General features: G+C 36.9%; 1 protein-coding gene across 1 annotated transcript in view; it reads left to right on the forward strand.

The window, feature by feature from the left end:
* Window positions 1-24519, forward strand: part of EXOC6B (exocyst complex component 6B) — a 707283-nt gene that overhangs the window by 118684 nt on the left and 564080 nt on the right. Inside the window, exon 6 of the mRNA XM_052647541.1 lies at window positions 134-338. Within this exon, the coding sequence (XP_052503501.1) occupies window positions 134-338 (205 nt within the window). The remainder of the gene's footprint in view (window positions 1-133; window positions 339-24519) is intronic.

Here is a 24519-nt window from a genome sequence, read left to right on the forward strand (position 1 = left end):
TTTATTGAATCAGTCCTGCATTTGTCTTAATATAAGTGAAAACTAATTCAGGCTAGAAATTTTCCCTGAGGAATATATCTGTGGCCCTAAAGAAGACTGAATTGAGCTAAAGGTGATGCAATTCCTTTTATAGGCATTATCCTGCACTGAAAACTCTGGAGCATCTAGAGCATACCTATCTTCCTCAAGTCAGCCACTATCGATTCTGCAAGGTGATGGTGGACAATATCCCCAAGCTTCGAGAAGAAATTAAGGATGTGTCTATGTCCGATCTCAAAGACTTTCTGGAGAGTATCCGCAAACATTCAGACAAAATTGGAGAGACTGCCATGAAGCAAGTAGGTCTGGGGTTTATGATAGGCTGGCCAATGACTTTGCAAGTATTCTGTTACACAGGTTTCTTTTTGCTAAGTGTCTTAATTGTATTTTGTCATTTTAGGGAAGTCCTTCATCTTTATGGCAACATGTGGTTTTAAAATATTTTTTATTTTCTTAACAGAGTAGTGAATCATTTACCAGTATATTGTTTTGCTCTGTGAATGCTCAGGAAACATTAGTTGGCTGTTATGGTTTATACTGTTGTTTTGAAAAGCTTTTTTTATTTTTTGAATACTTTTCTTGACTTTGGGTATGATTCAAAGCCCCAGGTTTTAAAAAGTACTACTTCTAGTTAATGAGCTAAATTGTGCTGCATATACTTCTGATTGATTATTTACTGTGTAAGCAAAATGTTATATATGAGTATTTCTGTAATTGTTATTTTGGATATCAGTGGGTATTGATGAAAAAAGGCCTGTTGGAAATGCTGTGATTTATGATCATAGAAAGGAATTCGCTTATAGCTCATTAAAAACTAACAAAGTATTTAGATTTTTTTCTTTTAGTATCTTCATCTCTAATTTATGAAAGTCACACAGAACATCCAGAAGTACTTTGTTGTTCTGAATAAAGAACAGTAGTAATTTGCAGTATTATTTGCTCTTTTGAAACTTAAGTCATGCTGATTTTATTAAAATTTCTCAGGATACCTTGATGTAACCTACAATAATAAGTAGTAGATTAATTTTTTTATGGGAAGTCTTTTTTGGTTGTATAAACAACTGTGTTCTTGAATAAGTCATTTGTAGTTCATATCATTCTGTGAGAAAGGAGGGAGCAGGTCATATTTTGGGTCAGATTTTCAGTCTCAGCTATTTTTTTAGGTATTTGATTCTGTAAAAGAGACCTGCCTGTTGGAAATCCCTTTCCTAAGAGAATACAGATATTCTTTTCCCCTTTCTCCTTTAAATTTTTTTATTATTCTACTTTGCAAAGTAGAAAGTTTACAACTAGTTGATGATAAACTTTGATGGAAATAATCATATCATGTCTTTTTATTTATTTTTTAGTGATATAGAAAAAATTTAATCATTGGAAATATACTTTTGCTTTGCTGTGTATATTTTGAGTACAGGAATGAAAGTATCTTGTAAGGCAAGTCTTTATTGTGGTTGAAAATTTTTTACTAACCTTTCAAAATATTGGAGAATAGAGTTGCTTTTTCAAGGCCTTTGCTTGAGAAATTACTTTGGTTTTGAAGTAAAAGAGAAGATTCCATGAAGAGTATTATTATTTCATTTAATGAGATTATCTGTCTCTCCCCCTAATTATCTGAAGAAATTATGGCCTAGGGCAGGGAAGTGATTTGCTCAAGTTCAGTTTATAAAGGTCAGATCTTGTAGTATAGAATTCAGATTAGATTGAGATGAATTTATCTGCTGTGTTATTCAGTCTGTATAAAATGTTAGCTGTTGGCTGTATTTTTGTCATTTAATGAAATAGTGATGAACTGTTTTGTGAACTCAGGACTTTTTAATTAATTGATAACCCTTTATTCCTCCTATAATATTTTTCATCTCAAGTATAGCTCTTATTGCATGTATTACTATCTTATGCTATAAGATCCTTTAGTAAGGATATCTTACACATTTTAGAATCTTCTGTAGTCCCTAAAAAGTAAGGAAAGTGGGAGGGAGAGAAACTACCACATACCCACATCCTTTGTACATGTAGGTGTTCAATAAATACTTGTTTGAATTCATGGATGTTGGATAAAAGGGAGAGGTTATGGTTTATTTCTCTCTATGTCAAGTCCAAAATGATGTTTCTGATTTGTAATGGTTTTCTTTGCAATGGAGATTTAAGAAATGTCTCCATTATATGGCTCTGTCATTTTTAATATGGTTTTGAAGATTGCTGCAGAAGGGGAAAGACCAAAGAGTATTGGGTGTGGTAGGTTTTTTTTTTTTTAAAGAAGCTTGTTTATTTTGTTCTTAGCACACATTCTATTATTTATTTATCTTTTTGTTTGTTACTTTGGCTGTTCCCTGTGGCATGTGGAATCTTAGTTCCCTGACCAGGGATCAAACGCTCATCCGTTGCACTGGAAGTACAGAGTGTTAACCACTAGAGCACCAGGGAAGACTCTGTGGTAGGGTTTTTGGGCTAGGCATGGGGGTGACACATCGTCACTACTACACTGATTTCATTGGCCAGAACTTAAAAACATGGCCATACCAACCTGCAAGGGAGACTGGGAAGTATAGTTTCACTCTAAGAGAAGAACACAGTTTTGGTGAATAGTAGCTAGTCTCTAGCACAGTCTACTCTTTTCTCATCAAATATGACTTCATTCTTCCTTTCATCCATAGAACATTTCTGTCCCTTCCCTAAGGAATACAACCTAATATCCCATCTAGTTACTACATCCATCTCAAAGAATGGTATTTTCCAAGGATGTTCAGTACTCTCCTTCAGATCCAGATGTGGCTCTTCAGTGGGCTGATGACCATGGAGAAGCTAGAACAGAATAGCTACAACAAAAAACTTCCATTTAGAAATGGGAAGAACAGGAGATGTACAGTATTCCCTGTTTCATATCAAATCATCTAATCTTTTTGGGTCATCACTGGCAAATCTTTCTGAATTAGTAATAGGAGAACTTCCTTGCTTAGATGTTGACTCTCTGGAAAGAACTCCTCTGCTGCATCTTAGTTTTTCTTTCCCTATTTTTTTTTTCCTGTGTACATTTCTGAAGTGTGTGCTGGGGAACTTACATTCATTTGAATACTTATTTTTCTCTCTGTAGGTATACATATACAGCTAGACTTACATCTGCAACCACATTTATATATCTAATGTATCTTTCAGTGCCTGCTTTCTGCTCTACAAGTTTAGGAGCCCAACGTTTGTTTTAATGTTCTGAACAAAGATTTATTTAGTCCAAATTTGTGGGGTTTTAGCAGTATAGTTACCTCAAAACTTAGTAGACCTCTGATCTCTTTGTTTCCAGTAGGTTCTGTTTAGATAGTGTACCCAGTGTTCTTTTCTAAATCTAATTTTCAGGAATAGTTTTTTTTCTTCTTCCCTGTTTGGAGAGGTAGTGGAATTAGGGGAGAATAACTCTTGCCTCATGTCTTTTTTCTTATTTTAATGGCCCTACTTGGCGGCCATATGAAATAGTGAGTAAGAAAACCATACCTGAGTCTGATTTTTGCCTCAAAATTAAGTTCAACAAGTTTTTCTTTGGACTTAATTGCTCAAACTTTTACTTTCTTTTTCTTTTACTGTTCGGGATCTGTATGTGTTCAGCTTTCTGAGTCTCTGAGGCCCAAGTTTCTGGGCTCAGAAATATGGCCCAAATTTTAGTTTGCAAATTGGGAAATTCTGTGCTCATCTCTTTTGTGTAAAACCTTGCTAAAAGCAGAAAGTAAATGCCAATATACAGTATAACTCTCTACATTCACTTATAGAGCTACAGGCCCAGTAGCCATGTGGTATGCCTTTTCATTTATTACTGGTTCTCGTTTTACCAGGTTTTTTTTTCGTTGTTTGTTTGCCACAATATCATAGGGCTCTTCAGGCTTTTGACTTGCTGTATATATATTCTTACTGCCTACTGTCTGACCTCTAAACTGATGCCATTTATTTTAGGCTTTTTTGTTATTTTTTGTTATCAACACCATTCTTCCAACTCTAGTGCTTGTTTCTTTAAATAATGCTACCTCTTATAATAGTTAAGCTCTAAAATCTCACCCTAGAAATTTTGTTTTTTTGCTTAGGTGAATTCTTCAATGGGTATTCCTGGTGGGGTAGCTCTTCTGTAAGTGACTATGAAGGGATCTAGGACTTGTGGCTCTATGACTTCGCGTGACTTTCAGTGTTATAGCAGTAGGGAAATGAGTAAGAGCATTAGGGACTGTTTGTTTGTTTTTTTTTTTCATTGAACAACTTGTAAGTGATACATATGACTGCTGCCAACATTACATTGGCTGAAGCTCACACACTGCAAGTGAGGATTGGAAATACAGTTTATCTGTGTGACTGGGAGAAAGAGGAAATAGTTTTGGTGAATAGCTAGCTACTCTGCTACAACCTACTATTACATAGCCTAGAAAAATACATATCTCCATGGTTTTTTTCCTTTTTTCTTCACAGTTTCATCTCTTTAACGTTTCTCCCCTGTATGTTTGCCTTATAATTTACTGATCCAGTTTTTAGCATTGTCTGTGCCACTAATCATCATTTTTAGTTCAACAACTGCAGTTTTGGTCTTAAAAATATGTTCTTGTCCTTTAAAGAAAAATTTAAGTGGCCTTCTTTAGAATCATACAAGAAAACAGATTTGAAAGTATCAATTTTGATAGTTGATCTAGGTGCTTCTAGCAGTTATATAGTACATTATGCATTTTGTTCATGGACATCTCCCTTTTTCTTATTCTACTTACCCTATCCTGAGTTGCTACATTGATCCATGGTTGAACTTTGTCCTTTGTAAAATGAAATGTTGGAGGCAGTTGGTAGACTGGCTTCTCTTTGGGATATACCATTTAAGCCACCAGAAGGACTCCACCAAATTGGGGTTTAATGAGCAAAATAGGCTCCAGACTTTTATCTGAGGTTATAATCTCAAAGTGTTTATTCAATTTTGTCAAGATATATGATGCAAAAATTACTATTTTAGGATGATGAAAAAATGCTGTTTGAGGGATATGTAGTTTTGTTCATTTTTTTGTATTCCAAGTATTATATTGTTTCTGGATAAAGCTTTATCTGTAGGAAGATCTGTGCTTTGGTTTCATGTGGCAGGCAAAATTCTGAGATAGTCCCCAGGATTCCTGCCACCTGGTCTGTACACCCTGTAAAATATTCTCCCTTAAGTGTGTGAACCTAGTGTATAAGGTGAGTACCTTTAAAAGAAGATCTAGAGGTACAGTCAAACGTCCATATAGTCAAAGCTGTGGTTTTTCCAGTAGTCATGTGTGGATGTGAGAGTTGGACCATAAAGAAAGCTGAGCGCCAAAGAGTTCATGCTTTTGAACTGTAGTGTTGGAGGAGACTTTTGAGTGTCCCTTGGACTGTAAGAAGAGCAAACCAGTCAATCCTAAAGGAAATCAGTCCTGTATATTCATCGGAAGGACTGATGCTGATTCTGAAGCTCCAATACTTCGACTACCTGGTATAAAGAACTCGCTCACTGGAAAAGGCCCTGATGCTGAGAAAGATCAAAGGCAGGAAGAGAAGGGGATGACAGAGGATGAGATGATTGGACGGCATCATCAACTTAATGGACATGAGTTTGAGCAAGCCCTGGGTGTTGGAGATGGACAGGGAAGCCTGGCGTACTGCAGTCCATGGGGTCACAAAGAGTTGGACACAATTGAGCAGCTGAAGTTGACTGAGAGGTTAGATACAGAAGTTAGAGAGATTAAAAACTGCATCTGATGCTTAACTGTTATCTTGAAGAAACAGATTGCTATGTTTTCGAGAGGGCCATGTGGCAGGAAATTGTAGGCCGCCATGAGTTGCTGAGAGCTAGTCCCAGCCACCAGCCAGCACGAAAATGGGGACCTGAGTTCTACAACCACAAGGAACTGAGTTCTGGCAACAGTATGAGTAAACTTAGAAGACCCTGAGCTTCAAATGAAACCACAGGCCTGACTGACATCATGATTTCAGTCTGGTGAGACCTTGAACAGAAGACTCAGCACAAACCTGCTTAACTTCTGATCTATGGAAACTCAGAGAATATTTTTGTGTACTTTTAAGTCACTAAGTTTATAATAGTATATTACACTACTGCTGCTGCTGCTAAGTCACTTCAGTCGTGTCCGACTCTGTGCGACCCCATAGACGGCAGCCCACCAGGCTCCCCCGTTTCTGGGACTCTCCAGGCAAGAGTACTAGAGTGGGTTGCCATTTCCTTCTCCAATGCATGAAAGTGAAAAGTGAAAGTGAAGTCGCTCAGTCGTGTCCAACTCTTAGCGACCCCATGGACTGCAGCCCACCAAGCTCCTCCGTCCATGGATTTTCCAGGCAAGAGTACTGGAGTGGGGTGCCATTGCCTTCTCTGAGTATATTACACAGTAATAGAAAATTAATATACTCTTAATTTGGTCTTGAATAGAATTACTTTTTACTGAACTGTACATTTTAATTTTGCCTTTGGATCTAGGAAACAATGGTATAGTCTGTCTGGTTAAACTGTGTTAAGCTAGAAGTCTCTGTGGAGAAGGCAATGGCACCCCACTCCAGTACCCTTGCCTGGACAATCCCATGGATGGAGGAGCCTGGAGGGCTACAGTCCATGGGATCGCTAAGAGTCAGACATGACTGAGCGACTTCACTTTGACTTTTCACTTTCCTGCATTGGAGAAGGAAATGGCAACCCACTCCAGTGTTCTTGCCTAGAGAATCCCAGGGATGGGGAGCCTGGTGGGCTGCCATCTATGGGGTCACACAGATTTGGACACGACTGAAGCAACTTAGCAGCAGCAGCAGAAGTCTCTGAGTCTTTCGGTTGTCTTGCAATATATCTGGGGAGCTGTAGAAAATCAAGAGAATGTATAAGTATGGATATGAGAGTTGGACTGTGAAGAAAGCTGAGTGCCGAAGAATTGATGCTTTTGAACTGTGGTGTTGAAGGACTCATGAGAGTCCCTTGGACTGCAGGGAGATCCAACCAGTCCATTCTGAAGGAGATCAGTCCTGGGTGTTCATTGGAAGGACTGATGCTAAAGCTGAAACCCCAGTATTTTGGCCATCTCATGCGAAGAGTTGACTCATTGGAAAAGACTCTGATGCTGGGAGGGATTGGGGGCAGGAGGAGAAGGGGACGACAGAGGATGAGATGGCTAGATGGTATCACTGACTCAATGGACATGAGTTTGAGTAAACTCCAGGAGTTGGTGATGGACAGGGAGGCCTGGCGTACTGCGATTCATGGGGTCGCAAAGAGTTGGACATGACTGAGTGACTGAACTGAACTGATAAGTATGAAACTATTAGGGAAAGCACACTGACTAAACTGCCCACCCTGGCCAGGCTCTGTAGTAACCATTTGCATGAGTTATTTTACAATAGGAAGTCCTGGTAAGGAACACGGACTTAATAAGCCACCACCAACTGGAAGAGTTTGGGAAAGGTCAAAAGGAAATGTTACGTGTCCTACTACCTCCCAGAAATCCTTCTCACTGGCATCCATCTTGGCACAAGGTGTGCACCACCAGGAAGGACTCTGAGTCAGACTGACTGGCCAAAGACAACCTGGAAAGTAATCTGATCGCCATAAAACCTGAGGCTGTGAACCATGTGGCAGAGCAGTTCTCCTGGGTTCCTTTACCTTCCTGCTCTCTTCCTTGTTTCCCCTTCCCAATAAAGTCTCTTGCTTTGTTAGCACGTGTGTCTCCTTGGACAGTTCACTTCTGAGTATTAGACAAGAGCCCAATCTTGGGCCCTGGAAGAGTTTCCCTTTCCTGCAACAAAACCTAGAATAGACGTTCAATCATATACTGGAATCTGAGGAGGAATTTTAAAATTGTTCATTCTACTGTTTATTGTTCTTTTGAATTTTAAGTTAAGTAGTTTTATTAAAAAAGCAAAACCAAAAACCCCACGTTCATCTTCCTGTATATCTCTTAACATGAGTTGGATTGAAAGCATTTAATGGACCCTCCTGTGAGCTCTGCTACAAGAAGTAGAGCCATCTTTAAAGCAAGTAGAAAAACCTTCCCTTTTGTCCTATCCCATTTTCTATGTTGATATTCTTACAGTGTGCTTCCAGAATACTGTGTACATCTTATTTTGGAATAATCTATTTAGCTTGACCTGATTTTATAAAAAATGTCTAAAGTAGTTCTTTGTTAATTGTATGCTGTTTTTTAGTTTTCTTTATGAAATTGATTTCTGTAATTCACTTGTTATGGAATTGATTTGTGCAGGAGGAAAGTTCTGTATTTGTTATTTTGATTAGTTTGCCTCAGGCTTTGTGGGACTAAATAACATTTGTAACATAAACATTCTTGGCTAGGTTGATGTTTCTATGTGAAGTCCTTTAACAAAAGGAAGAATTTATTTACTTTTAAAATTCTAACTTGGCTTTGCCAAATTATCTGGGTTATATAACTGATGCTTAGAAAAGGAACTGGTTGCTCATAAAAGAAATTGAAGGCTCCCAGGCATTCTTCCTTTAGTAACTAGTTCTAAAGAAACCGATCCTTGGGTAAGATTAGTTTTCACCATGGCTCTTTCCGTGGTCTTCCGAAGTGGCCCAGTGGCAAAGAATCCACCTGTAATGCAGGAGACATGAGTTCAATCCCTGGGTAGGAAAGATCCCCTGGAGAAGGAAATGGCAACCCACTCCAGTATTCTTGCCTGGGGAATCCCATGGACAGAGGAGCCCGGCAGGCTGCAGTCCATGGGGTCTCAAATAATTGGACATGACTACGCGACTGAGCACACTCATTCACACAATTCTTTCAGCCTTTGACTTTCTTTGGTTAGATCTCGGCTACAGCAAAATGAGCTGTTTTATTTATTGTGTAGAACATCTTTTGATTTAGATCAGGCATGGTACTACCAGCTGAGTTCATATAGGCCATGTAATGCCTGCCAAGTAAAAGCAGTATTGCCACTGAAACCTCTTTTGTGCTGGGTGCTCTGCAAAACTTCCACAGAATATGGCCTTTGGAGTCAAAGAAGTTGATGCTCACTTGGTTTGGTGTTCCTGGATTTACTTTTATTCTCTTTTCTTCTTGATTTTGGTATTTATGTATTTGTGCAATTTCTTGCTCCTTACTCTTTGATAATACAGATGGCCTTAGGGTAGGGTGGGGGAATATGGACCTGTAAAACAGGGATTCTTGAAGTTGGAACCAATCCGAGTAGCTTATGCTAGATCGTACAATGTTAGAATCTGAAGAGGATAGTAGGCATTTAAGTTTACTGTTCAATAATATGATAATTAACAGAATAGACTTTGCAGTTTGGGTTAGACTCCTAGATTTGCCATTTGCTAGCTGTATGACAATGGGCAATTTACTAAACAAAACATTCAGTCTTCACAGATCTATAGATAGAATTTTTAATCTTCTGTTCAAAGATGTGGAAACGTTTAGGGAAATCAAGGACTTAGATTAGTCCTAGGCTTATAATATATGTTAAATTAAAAAGAAAGAACCATCCTAGATGAATGGTGAAAGTAAATAGATTCTAAGAGTATGGAGAAGGAGAAGATAAACTTGATGATTGAAATACTTTTAATTTTATTCCTAAAATTCAGTTTTCGGTCACAATTGTCAGCCTTGAATTAGATCTAACTTTTAAACACTTTTCTTCCTTCCCATAAAAATTATTTCTATTATGTATACTTTTAAAATATTTTGCACCTGATTTCAGTTAAAAAGATGAACATTAAATTTAAAAGGGCAGTGACTTGATTCATGTTGCATTAAAGAACATACAGAATTTGTTTCTTAAATCTGAGGACAATATTGAGGCTTGGTTTTGAGTTTTCTTTAGGATGAAAAGGAAACTACGGTGTGTGTATGTGTGTGTAAATATCATACATGTATTATTTATTTGCTTTGACTAAGCAAAGCATGCTAGCTTATTAGGAGAAATTTTTCTGTTATGAAAGGCAAATTGTCATATGGGTTCTCAATATAATTTGTAAACATGGCTAAATAGACCATTACTTTAGAGAAACAGCAGCTATTGCAATATTTATACCATCTCTCACAAATATGCTACATATATATATATGTTTCAGTTATTTTAAGATTAAATTCTTTTGAAAATATTCCTTTTACTGAGCCTTGGCTTATACTGTAGAGCAGTAAATACTTAATTTAAAACTGTATGGTATCATAAGAATAAACTGCTGAGTAGGATAGAAATACAGAAATTGACCCAAATATATAGTATACGAATTTAATAAGTGATAAAGGTAGTGTTAGAGGCATAGACACAAAAAAATTAGCCATAAAATTGTAAAGTACATTTCCTCAGTAAGCCTTATAGGCAGAAAGGTCAGCACAGTGCACAAAAGTACCATCTTCCTATCATTTTATGAAGGAATCTAATGGGTTCTACTTCGCACTACAAGCAACAGCATATGCCTCATGAGAAGGACTCTGCTCTTGCATTACTGATAGGGAGGCTGAGAGAGGGGGAAGAACATCTAGTCAGTATGTACTAGATGGATCCTTGTTGGTCAGAGAAATGATTTGGCTAGGGGAGTTCTCATATCGATGCCACTTAGACTAGCTAAAGAGACCTCGTGTTCTTCAGATGAACTTACTCAGTCTACTGAACTAGTTCATTGCTAAGCTTTGTGAATGGGAAAGGTAGAGAGTTACTCGGGCCTCCAAGGTAGCATCTCATAGTAGGAAGGAATGCCATTAGTGTGATTGCTGCTTTACTTATCTGTCCTCCCAAACAGCTTATGGTCTCTGTAAGGACAGGGGTAGGTTTTTTAGATTTGTATCCTCAGCACCTTTCTAGCATAGTGCTTGGTCATAGTAGATAGTTAATAAATCAATTAATTATCTTAATTATGTATTTAATTAAATTTAATGTACCCACACAACATTTTTCAGGAAAGCTACCCTTTTTGATATTCTTAGGTATATCCTCTTATTCCAATTATATTCTTAACTATGTGAAAATACCTAAAGTTGTTCTTTGAATGGATTTTGAAACTATCTGAAAGTTCTCTGGAGATGCTATAAGGTGATCAAATTAACTTTTTAATAAAGATGGTGTGTTAACACATACATTTCTGTCTTCTGCCTTTCATAAAAACAACAGCTAAGGAAATTTTTTTTAAAAGCGTGAGCTGTCAAACATAAAGAATATAGAAGAGAAGGCGACAGCACATTTTTTGGAAATTGGAAAGTAAAAAGATGTGTGAAAATTGTCCTAGCATATCAAAGAAAACTCAGTCCTAAATTGGTAGTAGAAGAAACTGAGAACAATCTAGTTTTAGGGTTTTGCAGAACTTCTATGTTTAAGAAATTGCCGGCCTTAAGGAAAGGGGAGTAAAATTGATGCCCCAAAAGAAAGATTGGTTGAATGTCTATTTAAGAACCAGTTAGACAGAACCACTGGTTGAGTGTCTATTCAGAATCAATTAGGATTCCTTCCTCAGCGTTTCTTGCCAGTTAACTACCTGATCCCAACTCCAGCAGAAGACCAGAAAACAATAGACACAAACTGAAAACAGCGAGTTTGTATCTGAGATACTGAGATTTATCCTAAATCTCACAGCCCTCTTTTCTGATTTAGTTTCCAGAACCAGACTTACACCCCTCAGGTGTGAGACTGGAATATAATCTGAATACTCTGAATAATATAATTAGCCCAAGAGAAGTGTCCTAAAGATATGTCCACTGGGTATTCGCCAATAAAAAGAGCAAGTCAGATCACTTTGAAGGTCACAGTTGATTAGACTAATGTACAGCCTGAGAAATTTCAGTTAGCTTTTTAGTTTCCCAAATTAAAATTTGAGCAGATGGCTAAGGATCACCAGATACTTGAAAAAAGATTCTAACATGAAAACAGAGTCAGAACAAACATGTACAAAGAAGCAGCATGAAGAAGATAGAGACTATGCAAGAAGAGGAAAACCTAAAAGGCAAAATGAAACAAACTATCAGCAGTAGCATTGGAAAGATAAGAGAAAGTAAATTACATGGTAGAAGCAAGATCAGAATGCTACATAAAAGAAGAGCAGAGAACAACAAGAATGTCTAAAAATTTAAAATATGGCAGCTGAAAACATTTAAAGGAGGGTTTAGAAAATAAAGTTGAAAAAGCCTTTTAGAGAGAAGAGTAAAAAGAAAAAGAGATGGAACCTGGGAGATAGAAAAGATGAAAGAATATTAGGGAGTCAGTCCAGGAGATCTAAAATAGCATTTGAATACTAGGTATTTTAGAAAAAGGAAGCAAAAAAGAAGGGAAGGAATTCATCATAGAAATAATGCAGGAAATTTCCCCCAATTCTATTAATAAGACACAAACAAGCAGATTAAAGGACCTACCAAGTATCCAACAAACAAGATGAAAGTAGACTTACATCAAGGCACAGTGTAAAATCTCAGAAGCCAGAGGACGAAGTGAAAGTCGTAGGTGTCTTTAGAGAGTATAGGCAGTATCTTACATGGCTGTGAATTGCATTCATACAGTTATAATAATTAAATGCTAATGCTAAAAGTTAACATATCTAATTAATCCATTGATTTATCTCTGTTGTAGAGGGATAGGTGAATGGGCACTGCCCAGATATGTGGTACGGGTGTGTTAAGAATATGAAAGAGACCTAAACCTCCGTCTTCCTTGGTGGAAAGTAAATAGATAATGCTTAAAACTAAACCATAGTAGCCAAGAGGTAGAAACAACCCAACTGTCCATTTACAGATGGATGGATAAGCAAAAAATGGGTGGAATATTATTTCACCTTAAAAAAGGAAAATTTGACACATGCTACAACATGGATGAACCTTGAAGACATTAGGCTAAGTGAAATAAGCCAGGCATGAATGGACAAATACTGTTTAGTTCCACTTAGCTGAGGTTCCTGAACTAGTCAAATTCATACAGACAGAAAGTACAATGATGGTTTCCAGGGCCTAGTAATAAAGGGAATAAGGAGTTAGTATTTCAGGGGTACAGAGTTTCAGCTGGGGAAGATGAGTTTCTGAAGATGGTGATAGTGATGGTTGTACAACAATGTGGATGTACTTAATACCACAGAACTATACAATTAAAAATGGTTAAAATGGAAAATTCTATGGCATAAATCTTACCACAATGAAAAAGAATCTAAAGAAACAGGCAGTAGCACACATAAGCACGGTATATAGAGATAGAGTGGTTGCTTCTGGAGAGCAGGATTTGGGGGATAGAGGAGAGGAGAAAGCAGTTGTTTTTCATAATAAGTCTTTGTGTATAATTTATGCATAGATTTGCATACATAACTTAGATAAGATATATTGAAAAAAAAAGAACAGAAACTTAAGTCAGGTTTGGTATATGTGTGTAATAGGATTTGTTGGTGGACTGGATATGAGATAGAAAGTGTTATGACTATCAGGTACAAAGGAAGTGTTCCCTTATTTAAGGGATTATTTATACTTATTTATGGCATTATTGATTTTCCTTAATTGAGTCTTCAGAATCATAGCTGTAGCAAGATGGAAAAGGAATTATGTGTTAGATGTAAATTAAATGATTCCATGCAATTCCCTGTTGTATTGTGTGCCTTATTAAAGAAGTGAACAGATAAGTCTGATATAATGGACAATATTTTTTTAAAAATAATATAAAAATCTTAAAAGTGATGATTGTTGTTGAGTTGCTATGTTGTTTCTGACTCTGCTTCCCCATGAACTTCAGTGGTGATAAAGATGGCAAATTTGTGATCACCAGAATGATCCTTTCCCCTTGCCTTGAATTCTTAAGATAAACATTAACCCTTATTCATAAGAGAATATGAGGTCTTCAGCATTCCCCTTTGGTTGCAAAATGTTACACTACCATACCCCTGCCACTATTGCAGGCTCACACGCATTTCATACTTGGTTATGTGTTCTGAGGAGTGATGAGTCCCTATGTTGCTGCAGGAAAAGATGGGGAAAGAGGTAATTAAGAGGGCAGTGAGGGAAAATATTTCTGATAAGTTAGCGTACATATAATTTGGCTTGGCCTCAGAGTCTTGTGGGAGAGAGCCAGTAGCCTCATTATTATCAATATTTCATTGGGAAACTTAACTTTCTGCTAAATTTAAAATAAAGGAGAATGACCTACACTGTGAAGTTTTTCTTGGAGGGTTTGTACAGTAACTGAACTTCATTCCATTACAATGCTCCTGGGATTTCCTACAGCCTCCAAGTATCGTGAATAATTGTGCCGCACTAGTGTGGAAATGAAATTCAGATCACTGAATTCACTTTTGAATTGAGCTTGAGACCAGTCCTTTATCTAAGTTATGAGGTAGAAATGAATTGATCTCATTGACATAAATAAGATGCTTGCTGTTTGTGTTTTTATTATATAATTTAACCTCTGAAACATGCAAGGATATGAAGTTATTGAAAATGATGCCTTAATTATAATATGAAAATATACAGCTATTAAATATTACTATACAGGGGGCCAAGAACAACCACTTTATTATCTTTATTGTCAGATTAAATTTATTTATTGTTACTATTTTTTGAAAAAGCCTTTATTTACTTATTTATTTTTGACTGGACCACGCAGCTTGCCCAGACCCCTGGCAGTGGAAGCACAGAGTCCTAAGCACTGGACTGCCTGGGAGTTCTCATTACCAGATTAAGTTTAGGTCTGGTCAGACACAGCCTCTGTCTGCCTTTCTAAAAGATGAATGGAAGCAAGAAGATACATTTTTTGTCTCATAGGAATGAACTGTTAAAGTTTATGTTTAATAGGCAGTGTTTATTATAAGACTGAATGAACTACTATTCTTGTATTATATCTATTTATAAACTTACTCTGCTTACGTATCACTTCAGTTCAGTTCAGTCACTCAGTTGTGTCTGACTCTTTGCGACCCCATGGACTGCAACACGCTAGACCTCCCTGTCCATCACCTAATCCCGGAGCTTGCTCAAACTCATGTCCATCGAGTCAGTGATGCCATCCAACCGTCTCATCCTCTGTTATCCCCTTCTCCTCCTGCCTTCAGTCTTTCTCAGCATCAGGGTTTTTTCCAATGAGTCAGTTCTTCACATCAGGTAACCAAAGTATTGGAGCTTCAGCGTCAGTGTCAATCTTTCCAATGAATATTCAGGACTGATTTCCTTTAGGATTGACTGGTTTGATTTCCTTACAGTTCAAGGGACTCTCAAGAGTCTTTTACCAACACCACAGTTCAAAAGCATCCCTTCTTTGGCGCTCAGCTTTCTTTATGGTCCAACTCTCATATCTGTACATGACTACTGTTAAAACCATAGCTTTGACTAGATGGACCTTTATCGGCAAAGTAATGTCTCTGTTTTTTAATAAGCTGTCTAGGTTATGTATGGATGGTGTTTTCTCAAGGCAGATGTAACAACTGCATGATTGAAGCACAGAATATACATTTTAAAACAGACTTTTTGACAGTTAGATGTCTGCCATGTGTGCAGAGTGTGGTAGAACCAAGTTTGAGGTTTGGATTTAGAGCCCTTCCAAAATCCCTGTAGTGTGCCCTTTGACCTGAAGGATCAGTCTTACTGGCTCTGGAGAAATCCAGTTAAGAATTCCTAGGATTGTTGTGCTCTCAGTACGTTCTTTATTCTTGTGTCCTCTGCCAGATGTTCTCTTTACTAAGCATGAAAACTCCTTCAAAAGAATGATAAGGCAACTGGTATGTGAGGAAATAGAAAGTAATGGCAAGGGAACTGGTATGTGAGGAGACAGGAAGAGAAAGAAGTATTCACATTTATACCGGAGGGCCAGAGATGTGGACCTAAGGATGTTCTAGAACAGGAGGAATCTATTTTGTCACATCCTTCTAAATATCCCTGCTGAAAAGTTTTAGCAAGTAAACCTAAAGTAGCTTTACAATTTAAAAAGTTGCATACAATAAAATCTTCTTTGTTGTCGTCCATAAGTTTTTTAACATGCATAGATTGATGTAAGCACCACCATAACCAGAACAATTCTGTCATCTTTCCAACTTCCTTTGTGCTCCCTCTTTGTAGTCAACTCTCGCTCTTCCTAATTCCTGGCCATTGATCATGAAGTCTGTCAAAAGTATAGGGTAGGAAGCACATGGAACAGATAATGAGACTACCAGAAACTTTTCAGTTAATTAATTATTGCTAATTTTTATCTCACTGATTGAGAATGTGGCATCTCTTAATCCTTCTTGTTTAAGATCTCAGCACAGAAATGAACCCCAAACCAAAAACACAGAAAAATGAAATCTTTGTAATTGAAGAGTGACAGGTGACCACCTAAGTTGTTGCTTTTTCTACGTCTGTGTGATTGTATGCTTTAGAGGCTTTATGACCTTTGACTGTAGTGGGATGGATTCTTTCTGTCTTCATTAGAAGGTGAATAGTTACATGACTGCATCAAGCTGGCTAGGGAATAAGCACTAGACTGGGAATATGGAAAGTGGTTAGATCAGTGGAGCTGAATTTTTCATTCAGACTCATCTTTGTTCTTTGTAAGTGGCTCCTGAACAAAGCAATGGCATGAGTTTATACTGTAAGCTGTAAGTTTTCAACTGACTACATTTTATTTGTTTTGAAAGCTTGCAGAAAAAGTTATTTTGTTGAGAGCTCAGGCTACTTTACCTTCCTGACATAACTTTCTGATTGTACATTTACAGCAAATTTAGAACAGTTTTCAATGATTACTTCTGTGTGTGCATGCAGAGGAGAAAATGCTCTACAGATCAGGGAAGTTGTTTGAGGGGAGAAAGAAAAGACCTTGTCAGGTTGTGGTGCCTACTTCCATGTGTGTGTTTGCTTTTAAACTCAGAAGTCAGCCAACCATTGAGGCCTCTAGTGTGGTTAGCTATTAAAACAGAACAGTGATAATGGATCTCTATATAAATGTTTAAGTATTTGGAAATTTTTAAAATTTGAGAAAATTCTGCTTTAGAGAAGATCAGGGTGGGCTGTCAGGGGAGATGATTATACTCTGTACCAGTGAGATGTTAATGAGATTGGGAAGGAAGTAGGAAATTTAAGAGCCCTTATTTTTAAAAAGTCTTATAGTGCCAATGCTTAAGATGTGTTCTGTGGCACACCACCGTAAATCACAAGGGACTGACTTGCAGAATACTAGGTTATAAAAGGGATCTGGGGCAGGTGTTTGGAGGAGGGGAACCTAAAGCTAGGATAGAGTCCAGGAAGTGGAACTAAGATGATAATCATTTACTGGCATTTTCTTGAGGGCATGTGTCTGAATTAGCTTCATCTTTTTGTTCCCATAAAACCTAGCACACTGCATTGTACAGACTTGGCATTCAACACATTTTTATTATATTAAACATAGATACACTTTTTTCCCCTTAGGCAGGGCACTTATGCATTTAAGGACAGAGAATTTTCATGGATATTCTAAGTGTTTTAATATTTTTCTGGTCTTCTTAGACTCTTAATTTACTGATGAAACATTTGACTGTTATGTTCAACTTCGATATCTCAAGATGCAAATTGTCTTGAAGTCCCAGGTGAAGTTTTTTCACTTAGGTATAATTTTATCTTGATTCTCCACCAGTGAACATTTCTCGCTTTTGTGCTTTTTTCCTCCTGGAAAAATATGCATAATATAAAATTTACCTTTATAAAATCATTTTAAAATTATACAGCTTTAAGATATTAAAAGGTATATTCACATTGTTTTGTAACCATCATCACCATCCATCTTCAGGACTTTTTCATCTTCTGAAACCGAAACCCTGTAACCAGTGAATCAAAAGCTTATGATTTGTGCTTTAGTACTGACTGAACAAATAAAGTCTTCTATTTATATATTGAGGAACATGTGATCTCTTTGCCAGGAAGAAAAAGAGGCAAAAAGCAAATCTGGAATTCACACAGTAGCTTATTAATTTAATAAGAAGTAGATTATAGTTCCTGAATTTTTATAGATAGATTTTTCTCTTCTTCAGTTTCCTTAAGAAATTTGTTCAGAAGCAACTACTGGGAGTAACTCTTATTCTTCCAAAGTATTTCCAGTCTCTGTATGTGTGTAGTGTGTGTGTGGTATGTGTGTGTATGTGTGTTTCTGTAGTCTTTGTATCTAACAAGACATGGAAAGCTATAGTTTTACTTTAGGTTTTGTTTTAGTGTTGTCACTGGCTGGCTTGAACCACGGCGGTCTTCATCTACTTTTGAGGGTTGTGCCCTTGAATATGCTGACTTTACTCTGGTGTCAGATAATTTAAGGATATAGAGGATCTTATTTTTTGGTACTGTAATCTTATTTTGTTGACTTAGGCTGAAGTCTGTTATTAATCTTTACCTTTCCCTTGCTTTCCATGTAAGCAAACAAGCAAATGTCAAAAAAATTGTACAGCCTACTTTCCAACAGAATGACTTCAACTCTCTTCAGTTTGCTAAATGTAGGCATCTCCTAGCCTCCCTGATGAAGAGGCTATGGTCTAGCTGGCATGCCTTCTGTTTTGTTTTTCTTGGTAGGTCTTTAAGCAGAGTTGGTCTTTTAACATTGGAGAAGAGAGATAGCTATAGCAGTAGTTCATAAACATTTTAGAGACAAAAGCTTACCTTTTGAGAATCTATTGAAAGTCATGAACCCTCTTTTCAGAAAAGTTACTGAGTGAACACAAAGTTTCATAAAGTGTCAGACTATTTGAATACTCTGTGAAATATATCCTTGTGGGAGCCATCTGGACTATTAAGATCCAGTATCTGTATCAGATTCAGTAGTATATTCTGAGATACTCCATTTTCATTTTCATCATGGTTTATGAAGAATACATAGTGGAAAAGCTTGAATAAAATTGTAACAGTCTCACAGTTCAGTTTTATGTCCTTTGTGAAATGGATGCTATTTTTACTATAAAACTTTGACAAGTAGGTTCAAGATGTTGGTATACTTTTCTGAGTTGCCCAGTTTAGACAGTAGATAGGTCTCTGAGAATAAGTTGATCTGTGTTGTATACTGTGAAAGTTGGATATGGTTATGTTTTCAAACTTTGGTTTGCCTATGATTTCTCATATGTTTCTGTCACTTTTTTTCTTACTTACTTCTGTTGTATAGGAACTACAGAAGAAATACAGAAGGGCAAATTAACAGTGGAAAATTATTATTATTTTTTTTAGGGCATAAGAAATCCTTTTTTTTTTAAATGGACAAAATTTTTTTTCAGTTTTATTTATCTTACTTTACAATATTGTATTTGTTTTGCCATACTTTGACATGAATCCACCATGGGTGTACATGTGATCCCCATCCTGAACGCCCCTCCTACCTCCCTCCCCATCCCATCCCTCTGGGTCATCCAGTGCACCAGCCCCGAGCACCCTGTATCATGCATCAATTTTTGACTTGAAACAGCTAGAGATAGCATAGTATGAGTAAAGTTAAAGTTGGTATGTTCAGTATGACTTAAAATTGGTCATATTTTGTATGATATAAAAAGGCATTTTGGTGAAGACTAACCTTTTTTTCACAGAACAAATATTCATTTTTCTGTACAGGTGATCTTCTTAACCAATGTCATAGAGAAACTGAGGACTTTTAAGCAGAAACTGTCTTGACTTTCAAGACTTTTCTTAACTATGTGTCTCCATCATTCTTTATTCCTTCAACTCCAGTTTCAGAGGAAGAGGCTATTCCTCCTGTTTAAGGCTATTTCTTCCACTTGTGCTCAGTCTTATTTCTTTGTTCTGTTAAATGTTTCGACTTTTTCTTCCTTCTTTTTTTCTGTTTTTCTTCAATCTTTCCTTTCCAATGACTGCTTTCATTTTACATTTGATGTGCTCAGGTCTTCCTTTCATCGGTCATACCACTGTATTTCCTCTTCCTGTCGCCAAACCAGTCAGTGCTCTTCTTCCATATTTCCTGTCTCATTGAAAGATATCATTGTTCATCCAAGAAAGAAATTTGCCATGCTAAGGATTTTGATATTTGGGTGGTGATCTAAGTGTAATCAGTAGTATAGTAAGTAAAATATTGTGGGAGGAGGGGAGTATACATATATTGTAAGGTAAAATTGCACTGTATTAGTAAAAGCAGAATATTAGAACGATGGAGATTCTTACTTCCTGGGATAGTTTGGAAATTGTAATGTTGGGAAATAGTGGTGGACTAAATAGTGGGGCTCTTTTTCCAACTTTTACTGCATGTAGTAGTGCATGGCAGCTAACTGAAGGTTTTTCAAAAAATTTGGTACCATCATCTTCAAAAGAAAGAACATTTATATTGAATAGCTGTATATTTGTAAATATAAATTTTATGTGTATATTAATTTCAGTAGTAGTATACATATGGTTCTAAACTTTTTGATTATGATTATATACCTCCAGTAAAACTTTTTGTGTATGTATGCATTATATATGTATATGTTATTTATTTATAAGTGGTATACATATGTACTGTTTTTTTTTTTTACTTTACAGTATTTTATTGGTTTTGCCATACATTCACATGAATCCGCCATGGGTGTACATGTGTTTCCCATCATGAACCCCCCTTCCACCTCCCTCCCCATCCCATCCCTCTTGGTCATCCCAGTGTACCAGCCCCGAGCATCCTGTATCATGCATCGAACCTAGACTGGTGATTCATTTTACATATGATAATATACATGTTTCAATGCCATTCTCCCAAATCATCCCACCCTCTCCCTCTCCCACAGAGTCCAAAAGACTGTTCTATACATCTGTCTCTTCTGCTGTCTCACATACAGGGTTATCGTTACCATCTTTCTAAATTCCATATATACTGTATTGGTGTTTTTTTTTCTGGCTTACTTCACTCTGTATAATAGGCTCCAGTTTCATCCACCTCATTAGAACTGATTCAAATGTATTCTTTTTAATGGCTGAGTAATATTCCATTGTATATATGTACCACAGCTTTCTTATCCATTCATTTGCTGATGGACGTCTAGGTTGCTTCCATGTCCTGGCTATTATAAACAGTGCTGTGATGAACATTAGGGTACATGTGTCTCTTTCAGTTCTGGTTTCCTTGGTGTGTATGCCCAGCAGTGGGATTGCTGGGTCATATGGCAGTTCTATTTCCAGTTTTTTAAGGAATCTCCACACTGTTCTCTATAGTGGCTGTACTAGTTTGCATTCCCACCAACAGTGTAAGAGGGTTCCCTTTTCTCCACACCCTCTCCAGCATTTATTGCTTGTAGACTTTTGAATAGCAGCCATTCTGACTGGCGTGAAATGGTACCTCATTGTGGTCTTGATTTGCATTTTTCTGATAATGAGTGATGTTGAGCATCTTTTGATGTGTTTGTTAGTCATCTGTATGTCTTCTTTGGAGAAATGTCTATTTAGTTCTTTGGCCCATTTTTTGATTGGGTCATTTATTTTTCTGGAATTGAGCTTCAGGAGTTGCTTGTATATTTTTGAGATTAATTCTTTGTCAGTTGCTTCATTTGCTATTATTTTCTCCCATTCTGAAGGCTGTTTTTTCACCTTGCTTATAGTTTCCTTGTTGTGCAGAAGCTTTTAATTTTAATTAGATCCCATTTGTTTATTTTTGCTTTTATTTCCAGTATACTGGGAGGTGGGTCATAGAGGATCCTGCTGTGATTTATGTCAGAGAGTGTTTTGCCTATGTTCTTCTCTAGGAGTTTTATAGTTTCTGGTCTTACATTTAGATCTTTAATCCATTTTGAGTTTATTTTTGTGTATGGTGTTAGAAAGTGTTCTAGTTTCATTATTTTACAAGTGGTTGGCCAGTTTTCCCAGCACCACTTGTTAAAGAGATTGTCTTTTCTTCATTGTATATTCTTGCCTCCTTTGTCAAAGATAAGGTATCCATAGGTGCGTGGATTTATCTCTGGGCTTTCTATTTTGTTCCATTGATTTATATTTCTGTCTTTGTGCCAGTACCATACTGTCTTGATGACTGTGGCTTTGTAGTAGAGCCTGAAATCAGGCAGGCTTGATTCGTCCAGTTCCATTCTTCTTTCTCAAGATTGCTTTGGCTATTCAAGGTTTTTTGTATTTCCATACAAATTGTGAAGTTATTTGTTCTAGCTCTGTGAAAAATACTGTGGGTAGCTTGATAGGGATTGCATTGAATCTATAGATTGCTTTGGGTAGAATGCTCATTTTCACTATATTGATTCTTCTGATCCATGAACACGGTATATTTCTCCATCTGTTAGTTTCCTCTTTGATTTCTTTCACCAGTGTTTTATAGTTTTCTATATATAGGTCTTTTGTTTCTTTAGGTAGGCATATTCCTAAGTATTTTATTCTTTTCATTACAATGGTGAATGCAATTTTTTCCCTTAATTTCTCTATTTTCTCATTATTAGTGTATAGGAATGCAAGGGATTTCTGTGTGTTGATTTTATATCGTGCAACTTTACTATATTCATTGATTAGCTCTAGTAATTCTCTGGTGGAGTCTTTAGGGTTTTCTATGTAGAGGATCATGTCATCTGCAAACAGTGAGAGTTTTACTTCTTCTTTTCCAATTTGGATTCCTTTTATTTCTTTTTCTGCTCTGATTGCTGTGGCCAAAACTTCCAAAAGTATGTTGAATAGTAGTCGTGAAAGTGGGCACCCTTGTGTTGTTCCTGACTTTAGGGGAAATGCTTTCAATTTTTCACCATTGAGGATAATGTTTGCTGTGGGTTTGTCATACATAGCTTTTATTATGTTGAGGTATATTCCTTCTGTGCCTGCTTTCTGGAGGGTTTTTTTTTTTTTATCATAAATGGATGTTGAATTTTGTCAGAGGCTTTCTCTGCATCTATTAAAATAATCATATGGCTTTTATTTTTCAATTTGTTAATGTGGTGTTTTACACTGATTAATTTGTGGATATTGAAGTATCCTTGCATCCCTGGGATAAAGCCTATCTGGTCATGATGTATGATCTTTTTAATGTGTTGTTGGGTTCTGTTTGCTAGAATTTTGTTAAGGATTTTTGCATCTATGTTCATCAGTGATATTGGCCTGTAGTTTTCTTTCTTTGTGGCATCTTTGTCAGGTTTTGGCATTAGGGTGATGGTGGCCTCATTGAAGGGCTTCCCTGGTGGCTCAGTGGGTAAAGCATCTGCCTACAATGCGGGAGACCCAGGTTCGATCCCAGGGTCAGGAAGATCCCCTGGAGAAGGAAACGGCAACCCACCCTAGTACTCTTCCCTGGAAAATCCCATGGACTGAGAAGCCTGGTAGGCTACAGTCCATAAGGTCGCAAGTTTACATTCCTCTGCAATTTTCTGGAAGAGTTTGAGTAGGCTAGGTGTTAGCTCTTCTCGAAATTTTTGGTAGAATTGAGCTGTGATGCCGTCTGGACCTGGGCTTTTGTTTGCTGGAAGATTTCTGATTACAGTTTCAATTTCCGTGCTTGTGTTGGGTCTGTTAAGATTTTCTATTTCTTCCTGGCTCAGTTTTGGAAAGTTGTACTTTTCTAGGAATTTGTCCATTTCTTCCACGTCGTCCATTTTATTGGCATATAGTTGCTGATAGTAGTCTCTTATGATCCTTTGTATTTCTGTGTTGTCTCTTGTGATCTCTCCATTTTCATTTCTAATTTTATTGATTTAATTTTTCTCCCTTTGTTTCTTGATGAGTCTGGCTAATGGTTTGTCTATTTTATTTATCTTCTCAAAGAACCAGCTTTTGGCTTTGTTGATTTTTGCTATGGTCTCTTTTGTTTCTTTTGCATTTATTTCTGCCCTAATTTTAAAGATTTCTTTCCTTCTACTAACCCTGGTGTTCTTCGTTTTTTCCTTTTCTAGTTGCTTTAGGTGTAGAGTTAGGTTTATTTGACTTTATTCTTGTTTCTTGAGGTATGCTTGTATTGCTATGAACCTTCCCCTTAGCACTGCTTTTACATTGTCCCACCTGTTTTGGGTTGTTGTGTTTTCATTTTCATTCATTTTTATGCATATTTTGATTTCTTGGGTGATTTGTTGGTTATTCAGCAGTGTGTTGTTCAGCCTCCATATGTTGGAATTTTTAATAGCGTTTTCTCTGTAATTGAGATCTAATCTTACTGCATTGTGGTCAGAAAAGATGCTTGGAATGATTTCAATTTTTTTGAATTTACCAAGGCTAGATTTATGGCCCAGGATGTGATCTATCCTGGAGAAGGTTCCGTGTGCACTTGAGAAAAAGGTGAAATTCGTTGTTTTGGGGTGAAATGTCCTATAGATATCAATTAGGTCTCATTGGTCTATTGTATCATTTAAAGTTTGTGTTTCCTTGTTAATTTTCTGTTTAGTTGATCTATCCATAGGTGTGAGTGGGATATGAAAGTCTCCTACTATTATTGTGTTATTGTTAATTTCCCCTTTCATACTCGTTAGCATTTGTCTTACATATTGTGGTGCTCCTATGTTGGGTGCATATATATTTATAATTGTTCTATCTTCTTCTTGGATTGGTCCTTTGATCCTTATGTAGTGTCCTTCTTTGTCTCTTTTCACAGTCTTTGTTTTAAAGTCTATTTTATCTGACATGAGTATTGCTAATCCTGCTTTCTTTTGGTCTCTTTTTGCATGGAATATCTTTT

This window comes from Budorcas taxicolor, chromosome 11, assembly GCF_023091745.1.
Source record: "Budorcas taxicolor isolate Tak-1 chromosome 11, Takin1.1, whole genome shotgun sequence".
Classification (NCBI taxonomy): domain Eukaryota; kingdom Metazoa; phylum Chordata; class Mammalia; order Artiodactyla; family Bovidae; genus Budorcas; species Budorcas taxicolor.